Source organism: Borostomias antarcticus, assembly GCF_949987555.1.
Source record: "Borostomias antarcticus genome assembly, chromosome: 14".
Lineage (NCBI taxonomy): Eukaryota > Metazoa > Chordata > Actinopteri > Stomiiformes > Stomiidae > Borostomias > Borostomias antarcticus.
The window spans coordinates 18,850,624-18,863,123 of NC_140247.1; the positions used below are offsets into that span (position 1 = coordinate 18,850,624).

Here is a 12,500-nt window from a genome sequence, read left to right on the forward strand (position 1 = left end):
CTGTATCTTCAGACTGTCCTTACCAAACGATCCTCACGGATCTTTGAAATATGAAAAATTGAGCCCACAGCACATCAAAAAGTTTTACTGTTAACAGTTCTGTATACAGTTCCTATTAATTCTCGCCAAATCAATGTCTGATCATCCTCATAAAAAGTGACAACATTGGCCACATATCGAAGATGTAGTGTGATTTCTTTCAGAATTTTATCTCAAAAATTGAATTTTGAAGAAAATATGTTTAATTCTGTCCTCTGAAACCAACACTTCATACAGAGAAAACTACGTTACCCACAATCCAACGCAAGCTCCACGAATTGGAGACATCGCTGTTGGCAACCCTACCCAACCCCCGCTGAGGATTACAATGACTAAATCGATTGATTGGCAACTGACTGAGTACACAGCTGCTGAAGTTAATGTTCAATTATGAAGAAAAGCAAAGAAAACCTGTCAAAATTAATAAACATATCTCATCCCACATTTTTCAATCAATTAACACCAAACTTGCTACACTGGATCTTCAGACTGTAATTCACAAACTCATTGACCAGATTGTTGAATTATCAAAATCGAGTTTACAATGCATCAAAATGTTTTACAAATGTTTTACAATACGATACGAATGTACAAAATGAACATTGGAATGTCAACTTTCTTGTTGTCCTCCTATTCTCTCGCTTATTGCTCCTAAACTTGTCGGAAATTGCCTGGCCCCGCCTCATCGCTGCATAGCAGCTTTAATTCATGCTTATTTTCTCAGCGCAGTAACAGATGCAATCTCTTTCTCTCCCTCCCTCTCTCTCTCCCCCTCTCTCCCTCTCTCTCTCCCTCCCTCCCTCTCTCTAACTCTCTCTCTCTCCCTCTCTCTGTCTCTCTCTCTCCCTCTCTCCCTCCCTCTCTCTCTCTATCCCTCTCTCTTTCTCTCTCTTTCTCTCTATCCCTCCCTCTCTCCCTCTCCCTCTCTCTCCCTCTCCCTCTCCCTCTCCCTCTCCCTCTCCCTCTCCCTCTCCCTCTCCCTCCCTCTCTCTCTCTCTCCCTCTCTCTCTCTCCCTCCCTCTCCCTCTCTCTCTCTCTCTCTCTCTCCCTCTCCCTCTCTCTCCCTCCCTCCCTCTCTCCCTCCCTTCTCTCTGTCTCTCTCTCTCCCTCCCTCCCTCCCTCCCTTTCTCTCTCTCGCTCCCTCCCTCTCTCTCTCCCTCTCTCTCTCTCCCTCCCTCTCCCTCTCTCTCTCTCTCTCCCTCTCTCTCTCTCCCTCTCTCTCTCTCTCTCTCTCTCTCTCTCCCTCTCTCTCTGTCCCTCCCTCCCTCTCTCCCTCCCTTCTCTCTCTCTCCCTCCCTCCCTCCCTCTCTTTCTCTCTCTCGCTCCCTCTCTCTCTCTCTCCCTCCCTCCCTCCCTCTCTCTCTCTCTCTCTCTCTCTCTCTCCCTCTCTCTCTGTCCCTCCCTCCCTCTCTCCCTCCCTTCTCTCTCTCTCCCTCCCTCCCTCCCTCTCTTTCTCTCTCTCGCTCCCTCCCTCTCTCTCTCTCTCTCTCCCTCTCTCTCCCTCCCTCCCTCCCTCTCTCCCTCTCTCTCTCTCTCTCTCTCTCTCTCTCTCTCTCTCCAGTGCCTGCACCAGCAGTTGGAGGTGATCCCTGGCTACGAGGAGCTACTGGCCGACATCGTCAACATCAGTGTTGATTACTACGAGAATAAGATGTACCTGACGCCCAGCGAGAAACACATGCTGCTCAAGGTACGCGCACGTGTGTGTGTGTGTGTGTGTGTGTGTGTGTGTGTGTGTGTGCGTGTGTGTGTGCAAAAGAGAGACTCTCTCCTAACCTCTCTCTCCCCCTCTGCCAGGTGATGGGGTTCGGCCTGTACCTGATGGATGGGAACGTCAGCAACATCTACAAACTAGACGCCAAGAAGAGGATCAACCTGGGAAAGATCGACAAGTTCTTTAAGGTCAGGCTCTCTCTAACCTTTAACCTTTAGACTGACACGTTCTTCAAGGTCAGGCTCTCTCTAACCTTTAACCTTTAGTCTGACAAGTTCTTCAAGGTCAGGCTCTCTCTAACCTTTAACCTTTAGTCTGACAAGTTCTTCAAGGTCAGGCTCTCTCTAACCTTTAACCTTTAGACTGACACGTTCTTCAAGGCTCTCTCTAACCTTTAAGCCCAGTTCAAATACAAGATTCGCAACGAGACTGGTTGCAACTTGCAACCACCTGCAACAGTAACGCAAAACTGTGCTTTGCAACATTCTAAAACGGAACTATTCACATCAAAGCAACGAGCGGAGACCGTTTACCGTTTCCATAACAACGGCTCTTGTCACTCAACCCATTTCCTTATCCAGCAACCCGTTATTATTATATTTTGTCCGCATTTGTTTAGTCTATTCAGCGATCGTCTGCCTTTTCTGTTCTAAAATCAATGTACAGTAGCCTCTCGTTAACGTAAACTAGCCGTTACTGGTTACTAACTAACCGTTAGCCTACTAGCCCTCGCGTGAACCCAGAGAGCCTGACACGCTTGCGCCAGCACACGGGCACTAATTGTTCAGTCACTGATTGGTTAGAAAACCGTAACAATGGCCCTGACATTATGGTACGTTCTAAAACTTGTTGCTTGCAACTGGACAAGTGGAATCTCTTGAGACTCTATCAGCCGGCTTCAGCCGACCTGCGACGGGGTAATTCACACCGCTGCAATTTTCCTCTGCAACATTCTAAAACGGTTTCGTCGCGTTGCGAATCTTGTATGTGAACTGGGCACTAGACTGACAAGTTCATAAAGGTCAGGCTCTCTCTAACCTTTAACTGACACGTTCTTCAGGGTCAGGCTCTCTCTAACACCGGTCACAGCTTTCAGGCCCTGCGTCAAAACACTGCTCCTTCAGAACAAGGACGGTGAACGTATAGGATCCGTCTAGAATGTGGGCGCAACATTTCCGAAGACGAACGTCGACTCTCGTTGGCTAAAATGACCATAACATCTCTGTCCGTCCGGAAAATGTTCCACTCGTAAATGACTGATCCAGACGGCGTTGTCCGTCATCTGCTGGTTCCCACAGAGAAGGAACATGATCACTCTTCAGCTCCATCGTCTTGTTGAGATGAGAGAGGTCAGGGAAGAATTTCTACAGCTCACTTTTCTGGCCCCCGGGTGAAAGAGTTTTTTTGCTTCCCTCTGGAATATGTAGGGGTGGGACCTATGCCCACCCCCCCATTGCTCTCTGTAAAGCGCATTGTGTTGTCTCTGTGTATGAAATGTGCTCTACAAATAAAGTTTGATTTGATCCAGCTCCAGGTGGTGCCTCTGTTTGGAGACATGCAGATCGAGCTGTCACGGTACATCGAGACCAGCGCCCACTATGAGGAGAATAAGTCCAAGTAAGAACACACACACACACACGCACGCACGCACACTACATCTGTCCTGTGTTTGTCTTCTCTGGTGCGGTAGTCAGACAAACATAATGTTCATATAACGACAGAAGAGGACTCGCACACAGAAGGAAAATCACGAGACCGAAAGACTCCATTCTCTGAGATCAGGCGTCACAGTGAGCCTGTCGTGGAGCAACAGCAGAGCCTCCCCGGTGTCTCAGGTCCAGACACCCTTTTGTTCCTGCCGGCCCGCACGGGATCTCCTGCAGCGATGCAGAAATCTTAACATCAGCGAGGCAGGATGGGCGGACTACACCTGGCGTGTGGAGTGGGAAGCAAACACCTCCAGATTCTGTGATTTCATCCCGACCGCCGGTCCTTACCCTCCCGGGATGGACTTACCCAGACTGGCGTGGGTGAGGCTTAACCGCCTCCAGACCGGCGTCAGACGCTTCCGCTCATCGGTGCACAGATGGGGCCTGGTATCCTGTGTGGCGTGCGAGTGTGGCGCCGAGGAACAAACCTCAGACCACGTCATCCAGGACTGTCCGATATATTGAACACCCTACGGAATGCATGGCCTGACGGATTTGGATGACGGAACGGTGACATGGCTCCTGGAGGTGTGCCCGGATATATAGCCCAGGTGACCCCTCACCCAGGCTCGGGGTGGTAAAAGGATAGCCCATCGGCCTGGGGAGGAGAGGAGAACACAACACCTAACCCGCACGACGACGAAGAAGAAGGCTTTAAAGTGCAAACGCTTCAATCCACACACTACCGGAGATAGTCCAGCTAGTGATTTTTACTCTGTGTAGAAACCGATTAAAACCACTATCACCGTCTCTCCTCTACCCCCCCCCCCATCCCGGCCTCACCCCCCATCCCGGCCCCGCCCCCTCGCAGGTGGACGTGCACCCAGAGCAGCGTCTCTCCCCAGTACAACCTGTGCGAGCAGATGGTCCAGATCCGCGACGACCACATCCGCTTCATCTCGGAGCTGGCGCGCTACAGCAACAGCGAGGTGGTGACCGGCTCGGGACTGGACAGCCAGAAGTCTGACGAGGAGTACCGCGAGCTGTTCGACCTGGCGCTGCGCGGCCTACAGCTGCTCTCCAAGTGGAGCACGCACGTCATGGAGGTGGTGAGTAGAGAGGGGGGGGGTAGAGGGGTGCTGGGTATCCATGATTATACATGTGTCGGGACCGGAGGTTTCTGCGAGGGCAAAGGTCAAGCACACAGAGGGGGTGTGTGTGTGTGTGTGTCATGTGTGTGTGTGCCTCTATCATATTGTAATCCAACCATCTCTCTCTCTCTGTCTCTCCCTCTCTCTCTCCGTCTCCCCCCCCCTCTCTCTCTCTCTCTCTCTTCTCCCTCTCTCTCTCTTCTCTCTCTCGCTCTCTCTCTCTCTCCTCCCTCTCTCTCTCTTCTCTCTCTCTCTCTCTCTCTCTGTCTCCCCCTCTCTCTCTCTCTCTCTCTCCTCTCTCTCTCTCTCTCTCTCTCTGTCTCTCTCTCTCCCCTCTCTCCCCCTCTCTCTCTTCTCTCCCCTCTCTCTCTCTCTCCCCTCTCTCTCTCCCCTCTCTCTCTCTCTCTCTCTCTCTCTCTCTGTCTCTCTCAGTACTCGTGGAAGCTGGTCCACCCCACAGATAAGTTCTGTAACAAGGACTGCCCGGGCACAGCCGAGGAGTATGAGCGAGCCACGCGCTACAACTACACCAGCGAGGAGAAGTTCGCCCTGGTGGAGGTCATCGCCATGATCAAGGGGCTGCAGGTGAACACTGTACTCATACCTCCGCACACCGGGCCCGCTAGGACGGTCTGGGACCGCACACCGGGCCTGCTAGGACAGTCTGGGACCGCACACCGGGCCTGCTAGGACAGTCTGGGACCGCACACCGGGCCCGCTAGGACAGTCTGGGACCGCACACCGGGCCCGCTAGGACGGTCTGGGACCGCACACCGGGCCTCTGTGAGGATGGTGGTGGTGCTGACCATGATGAGTGTGCGTGTGTGTGTGTGTGTTCCAGGTGCTGATGTGATATAGAGTCAGGCATGATGATGATGATGATGATGATGATGTTTTACTGTATATTTCTAGACGACGATGATGATGATGATGATGGTGATGATGATAATGAGGAGGATGATGATGATGATTTTGTTAGTAATGATGAAGATGACGTGTGTGTGTGTCGCAGGTGCTGATGGGCCGTATGGAGTCTGTGTTCAACCAGGCGATCAGGAACACGATCTACGCGGCGCTGCAGGACTTCGCCCAGATGACCCTGAGAGAGCCGCTCCGCCAGGCCGTACGCAAGAAGAAGAACGTCCTCATCAGGTACACACTTCCTCCCTCCACAGGAAGTCATCAGGTACGCACTTACTCCCTACACAGGAAGTCATCAGGTACGCACTTACTCCCTACACAGGAAGTCATCAGGTACGCACTTCCAAGTAAGAACACATTGATTCATGCATCCTGTGTAACGGTCCTGTTGACCAGACCACCTATCAAATATAGTCAGGGCTCCCTTGCCCAGGCTGGCACCCAACTGCCTGAGAGACAGAACTGTTACAGTACGCACATCCTTATGTCGTGTTCCAGTTGTATCGCAGGTTGCATATCCCAGTTACTGTAAATGGGTTCCAGAAAAAAAGGTGAAAAAAAGTGAAAAAGCCACATTGTATCTCTCACCAAGTTAGCCCTTGTTAGCAATACCAGTTGATAAACACTATTTTGCGCATACACACACCTCATCAACATTGTCACTACTGATGGACGTTGGACAGTGTTGTGTGTACGACTGATTTAATGAGACAAAATAAGACAAGCGCTTATAAACAGTCTTATTACAGCTCTCACTTACTGGTGATTCGCGGAGCAGCCATCTTGATTTGACGTCAGCTGCAGGTTGAGGTTGATTTTCTCCCCTGAGTAAAATGGCGGAAAACCCAGTTCAGTTGACGTATTTGATGACGATTTTGCCTCGGGGGGGAAAAAAAACAATGGGCCTCATTCAACAATATCTTCCTAAGTTCTGTTCTTAAATTTCTTCCTAAGAACGTTTCTAAGGAAAGCTCCCGTCTGATTCACGACGTGTTCGTAAACCGCTGGAAGAGTTCTCACCTGCCTTCTCTTAATGGTGAATCTTATGGTTTCTCAAGTTCAAAGCTCGTGGCCGCTCACATGAATTAGCATAGGTAAACTCCCCGCCAGCCCCATATAAGGATACGCAACTGCAGGGTCGTGCACAGATGTCACTTCTCTGCAGTGGCGTGCACATACATTTTGGGGGGCAGGTGCTCAGTGAAAAATGAGGGCACCTTGCGCGGCGAGATGTTGACGGGGTCTGACAGATAATTTGTCTTTTGATTGTCGCGCGAGTTGTTGACGGGGGGGGGAGTGGGATGTAGTATTATTACTACATAATACTAAATATTCAGCTTAAGTATACTGATAGCCTCACATGTTGTACCAACAACAAATTCTACCGACATTGGTCATGTGGTGGTCATCATTACGTTAAATCCATTAATTGATTGACTAGCGTCTAATAATAATAATAATCTTTATTTATAGAGCACATTTCAGGCACAACGTGCCTCTCAATGTGCTTTACACAACATAATAAATACAAAATGCCAATACAATAGACTTGTTAAGCAGGTGGGCAGTTGGCTAATTTAGGCTCAGCTGTTTGGTGCTGTATGAGACTTACTTCACAACAGAGACAAATAAATGCAAGTTATAGTTTGGCAACTGAGGCTTAGGGGCAAACAATACACTTGTTTGGTTTATGTGTTACCTGGCTGGTTAGCTGTCAAGGGGAGGGGAGGAGATGTGTGTGCAGGGCTTCTGCAGCGCGCCTCCGTTTGTGTCCGCTTTTCACGTTTACCGTTGACAAAGGAAAAGATGGAGGGGAGGGGCACGGGTGTGCCGCGGGCACGGGTGTGTGTGTGGGGGGGGGGGGGTGGGTGGCTGGCAAAATTACAACGCATATTGGGGTATTATTATTACACGCTTTTAATCGAGAATTGATCGATGTCACCATGGGCACATACAGTAGGCCTACACTGTAAAAAAAAAAAAGGAACTTTCAAAAGGGCACTTGCCTTGTCCAGAGGGCAATGGGCAGGTGCTCTAGCACCACCTCGTGTCTATCTGTGCACGTCCCTGCTTCTCTGAATGAATACCAGTCATTCGCGCCCTCGACTCGCCAGCTTTTCGATAGCATGATGGTTTAGGTGGGGTTGTGTCAGGTCCGTTAGCAAGTCAGAGGACTGCATGTCGAATCCAGCGTGGCCAATCAAAATCTTGATTTTAATTCAGCCAAGTTGGCCTCCTACTACGAGGAATTTGCCTTGGTGGATAAACAGAGAGGCAGAACAGTGCAAAATGTCAATGTGATAGAATACAATATATAATAGCCTACAGTCTACAAAAATGTACGCTATTAAATAGCCTACACAGCTGTCAACGCTAGCAGTTGACAAAAGAGGTAACCTACTTATCTGATCTTATCTACATACTGTAGAAATGGTCCTTATTGTGTCATTTGTAAATTGAGTATTGGAGTTTATCTGTAATGACCATAACCTTGGAGCCGGCAGCAACACTTCACTGTGACTGGACATTAGGCTGCATGTGACAAATAAAGGAATCGTGAATGTTTAATCTTGAGGAGAGATATGCAGGCCACTGGAGGGGGGCCGGCGTGCCCACCGTTGTCCGAGTTCGACCAGCGCGTTGGTGCCATAATAGGGACAACAGCACTGTTGGGTGTGCACGCCGCTGGCGATATGGATACAGACACCAGGGACACGGACTACCACCCTCTCCTCAGCAGACTTTCCGTCTAGCGCACTAACACACATCCAACTGTAGAATTGAGGTGACCGCAATCACCAAATGATGAAATGGTCATGGATTTGTTGGTATTATATATACAGCGAAATCTCACGGTGCTTTTGCAGAACGGTCAAAGAATTAAAACAAAACACAACACTCATTAATTTACACCAAAATCACAAATTATTAACACACAATCTAAATATTTTATCTACATCTTCAAGATCAACACGAATAATAAGCAATTCGGAGTGAAATGATTTAAACTATGACATATCAGATATTCTGACGCACACGTTTACAATGGAAAATATGGTTATGATTAGGACACGTTATTGGGAATTATGCCAATATAATTGTATTTCAATCATATATCATCCAACTGTAGAATTGAGGTGACCACAATCACCAATTTTGCATAGTCTACATTTCCGCACTCAAATGGTCTACTTGCAACTGCTATTCAGTGTTCGTATATTCTGTTCTTAGCTGAGAACAAATCCCAGATGAGAAACCATTGGTGCCAGAATTTTCTTAGAAACGGCGTAAGTCCAGTTTAAGAAGAAATGCTTCTTAAGAACTTCTTTACTTAGTTGGTGAATGAGGCCCAATGTTTCCGATACAACTGGAACGCAACATTACCTGTGCATCGTTCCTGTCTAGCACAGTGGAACCAATGGTTCGTTCCCCCAAAAACGCAAACCCCCACCCACATGAGACTCGAGCAAACACTAAAGTAACTGAAAGGTATTTTGACGTGACGATTTGACCCCTCTGTCTCCCTGTAGCGTTCTCCAGGCCATCCGGAAGACCATCTGTGACTGGGACGGGGCCAGGGAGCCCCCCAACGACCCCTGCCTGAGGGGCGAGAAGGACCCCAAGGGAGGGTTCGACATCAAGGTGCCCCGCCGGGCGGTGGGCCCCTCCAGCACACAGGTAGGGGGGCGGGGGGGGGCACGCCAGGGATGAGGATGGAGGGAATAGAACTCCAAATAGTATTCAGTATGATGGTTTATCTTCCTAATCTCTCCCTCTCTCTCTCTCTCTCTCTCTCTCTCTCTCTCTCTCTCTCTCTCCTTTCTCTCTCTCTCTCTCCTTCTCCACCACTGTCTCTCGCCCCCTCCCCCGTCTCCCACCCCCTTCTCTCTCTCTCTCCCTCCCTCTCTCTCTCTCTCTCTCCATGTCCTTCTCCACCACTGTCTCTCGCCCCCTCCCCCACCCCCCTTCTCTCTCTCCCTCCCTCTCTCTTCCTCTCCTTCTCCACCACTGTCTCTCGCCCCCTCCCCCGTCTCCCAACCCCCTTCTCTCTCTCTCCCTCCCTCTCTCTCTCTCCCTCCCTCCCTCTCTCTCTCTCTCTCTCTCTCTCTTTCTATCTCCCTCCCTCTCTCTCTCTCTGTCTCCCTCTCTCTCTCTCTCTCTCTCCATCTCCTTCTCCTCCACTGTCTCTCGCCCCCTCCTCTGTGTGTAGTTGTACATGGTGCGCACCATGCTGGAGTCCCTGATAGCAGATAAGAGCGGCTCTAAGAAGACTCTGCGCAGCTGTCTGGACGGGCCCATCGTTCTGGCCATCGAGGACTTCCACAAGCACTCCTTCTTCTTTACACACCTGCTCAACTTCAGTGGTGAGAACCAGGCCAGCTGGTCTCCATTTGTAGGCGTTGCACGCCGGCCGAAACGTTGCGCTTTAAATAAACGGCTCGGGGGGCTTTGGAAGCGGCGTGCAGACCTCTCGTCTGTCCTCGGTCTGTAGACCAGCCGCTTCCGCTCAATCCTCTCTCCTCTCCTCTCCTCTCCTCTCCTCTCCTCTCCTCTCCTCTCCTCTCCTCTCCTCTCCTCTCCTCTCCTCTCCTCTCCTCTCCTCTCCCCTCCTATCTCCTCTCCTCTCCTCTCCTCTCCTCTCCTCTCCTCTCCTCTCCTCTCCTCTCCTCTCCTCTCCTCTCCTCTCCTCTCCTCTCCCTTCCCCTCCCCTCCTCTCCTCTCCTCTCCTCTGCTCTCCTTCCCTCTCTTCTCCTCACCTCTCCTCTCTCCTCACCTCTCCTCCCTCCTCTCCTCTCTTCTCCCTTCCACTCCTTCCGTCTCTTCTCTTCTCCCCTCCTCTCCTATCTTCTCTCTCCTCACCTCTCCTCCTCCCTCCTCTCTTCTCCTCTCCCCTCTTCTCCTCTCGTCCTCTCCTCCTCCTCCTCTCCCCTCCTATCTTCTCTTCTCTCTCCTCTTCTCTCTCCTCTTCTCTCCTCTCCTCTCTCCTCCCTCCTCTCCTCTCTTCTCCCTTCCTCTCCTCTCCCCTCTTCTCCCCCCCTCCTCTTCTCTCGTCCTCTCCTCCTCCTCTCCTCCCCTCCTCTCTCTCTCCTCAGAGGCCCTGCAGCACTGTTGTGACCTGTCCCAGCTGTGGTTCCGGGAGTTCTTCCTGGAGCTGACCATGGGGCGCAGGATCCAGTTCCCCATCGAGATGTCCATGCCCTGGATCCTGACCGACCACATCCTGGAGACCAAGGAGCCCTCCATGATGGAGTAAGAGCCACGCATGCGTCCACTAGCGCCCGGCGGGGTCTGAACATGGCTGCTCTGCTGTGTACGTCGGCAGAGGGGCGGAGCCAGCGCGTCACCTTTCAAATCCGGCTTCATTTGAACATTATTTCATCGGGAGTAGGGTTGCAAATTTCAAGGAATTCCATTAGTCGATAACTGTTAATCTTAACAAACGATGGTCGATTAATCGATAAGACCGTCCCACGCTGGACTGCGCTTTGCTCGCTTAATTTTTGTGTCTTCTAACGCTGTGTCGTTGAAATTTCCCAGCATCCCAATTATCCTTCACTACATGGCGTGGCGCCCTCATGTGCAGTCAGACCCTAAATCATGATTACATTTCATGCAACTCCCGTTGAAAATATTCGTTCCCCCCAAAAAAAGTTATGTTCAATTAACAAGCAATTAATCAAGTAGCCAAATCTTACTCAAGTAAATTCTTATCGGAAATTAATCGATAGTCGATTAACTGTTAACATTCCTAATCGGGAGTGTCGGACTAATCGGACTAAATGAAAAACAAATTTAGTAAAAGCAAAAGCTACCTGTGCGGGCCAATCAGCATCAATACAAAATCCGATTGGATTCTAATTGGCGTCCACGAATATCATAGCTTCTTGCCGGAGGTTCTGGCCGTGGCGAGGGCTTCTGGGTAATAAGAATGTCCACTGATGTCCGGTGTGGTCTCCCCTCCCCCAGGTATGTGCTGTATCCCCTGGACCTCTACAATGACAGCGGCTACTACGCGCTCACCAAGTTCAAGAAGCAGTTCCTCTACGACGAGATCGAGGCTGAGGTAAACCAAGATGGCCGCCTCAGAAAACCCTGCGTTTGCGGCGACGGGGACAGTTAAGAGTGACAGGGCTGCTGTTGTGTTTCAGGTGAACCTCTGCTTCGACCAGTTCGTCTACAAGTTGGCCGATCAGATATTCGCCTACTACAAAGCCATGGCAGGAAGGTGAGACCATCATCCTCTTCTCACATTCCCATTTTATTTATGTACATAGTACAGTGTACAATGTACAGTGAAATGTTTCTGGCGGCTCCGTGATGTGCTCTAAAAAAAATACAAATAATTACAAATTACACAAAACTCTTTTAGTCATAGTCATAGTCAATTTATTTTTTACACGCATACTAATTACAACTGTTTAGGTTGCCCAAAGCGTGGGTTCCAAGGAGGAGAAAACATTGAAACATTGAGCAACATTAGACAGACAAGATACCGACATTAAAACTGTACAACAACAAACAGCCGAGGGGATAGGAACAATAGGGACAACAAAAACACAATCAACATAGAGGACATCTCAGTAGTCTAGTAGCTGACAGAAGTGAGACTTAAAGTCGCACTGAAATGAAAAAAGCATTCTGTCCCATTTTGGTTCACATAATTGGTCATAGTGTTCACGTATTCAACGATGTATGCCAAAACAATTACAAAATTCTACTTTTGTTGTAATCTTATATCAAAGTATATCATTTCTTACTTCCTGGAAAACGGTAGGTCACGTGCAGTGACGACAACAGGTACCTTAGATTTTTAGGCCAATAATCTCACGACATCCACCCGTCAATTAACGCTATCCTTCTATCGAATCTGTCTAAAGTTCTTAAAACCCGTCCACTTGTCAATGTTCCAATCAAATTCCTCTAAACATATCTCCCACCTCATAGCTTGTTTGCGTCGGAAATACGTCAAACTACGGAAGTTAGATGATCTCAAACGTCCGTTTCAGTGCGACCTTAAGCACTCTT

At 49.5% G+C, this 12,500-nt stretch overlaps 1 protein-coding gene across 1 annotated transcript in view; it reads left to right on the plus strand.

Moving 5' to 3' along the window:
• Positions 1 to 12,500, plus strand: part of cyfip2 (cytoplasmic FMR1 interacting protein 2) — a gene marked incomplete at its 3' end in the record, with an annotated part of 41,158 nt that overhangs the window by 13,098 nt on the left and 15,560 nt on the right. Inside the window, exons 8-18 of the mRNA XM_084449196.1 lie at positions 1,601 to 1,729; positions 1,837 to 1,941; positions 3,282 to 3,370; positions 4,274 to 4,511; positions 4,986 to 5,138; positions 5,566 to 5,705; positions 9,005 to 9,152; positions 9,685 to 9,838; positions 10,568 to 10,724; positions 11,442 to 11,538; positions 11,624 to 11,700. Coding sequence (XP_084305322.1) covers positions 1,601 to 1,729; positions 1,837 to 1,941; positions 3,282 to 3,370; positions 4,274 to 4,511; positions 4,986 to 5,138; positions 5,566 to 5,705; positions 9,005 to 9,152; positions 9,685 to 9,838; positions 10,568 to 10,724; positions 11,442 to 11,538; positions 11,624 to 11,700 — 1,487 coding nt within the window. The remainder of the gene's footprint in view (positions 1 to 1,600; positions 1,730 to 1,836; positions 1,942 to 3,281; positions 3,371 to 4,273; positions 4,512 to 4,985; positions 5,139 to 5,565; positions 5,706 to 9,004; positions 9,153 to 9,684; positions 9,839 to 10,567; positions 10,725 to 11,441; positions 11,539 to 11,623; positions 11,701 to 12,500) is intronic.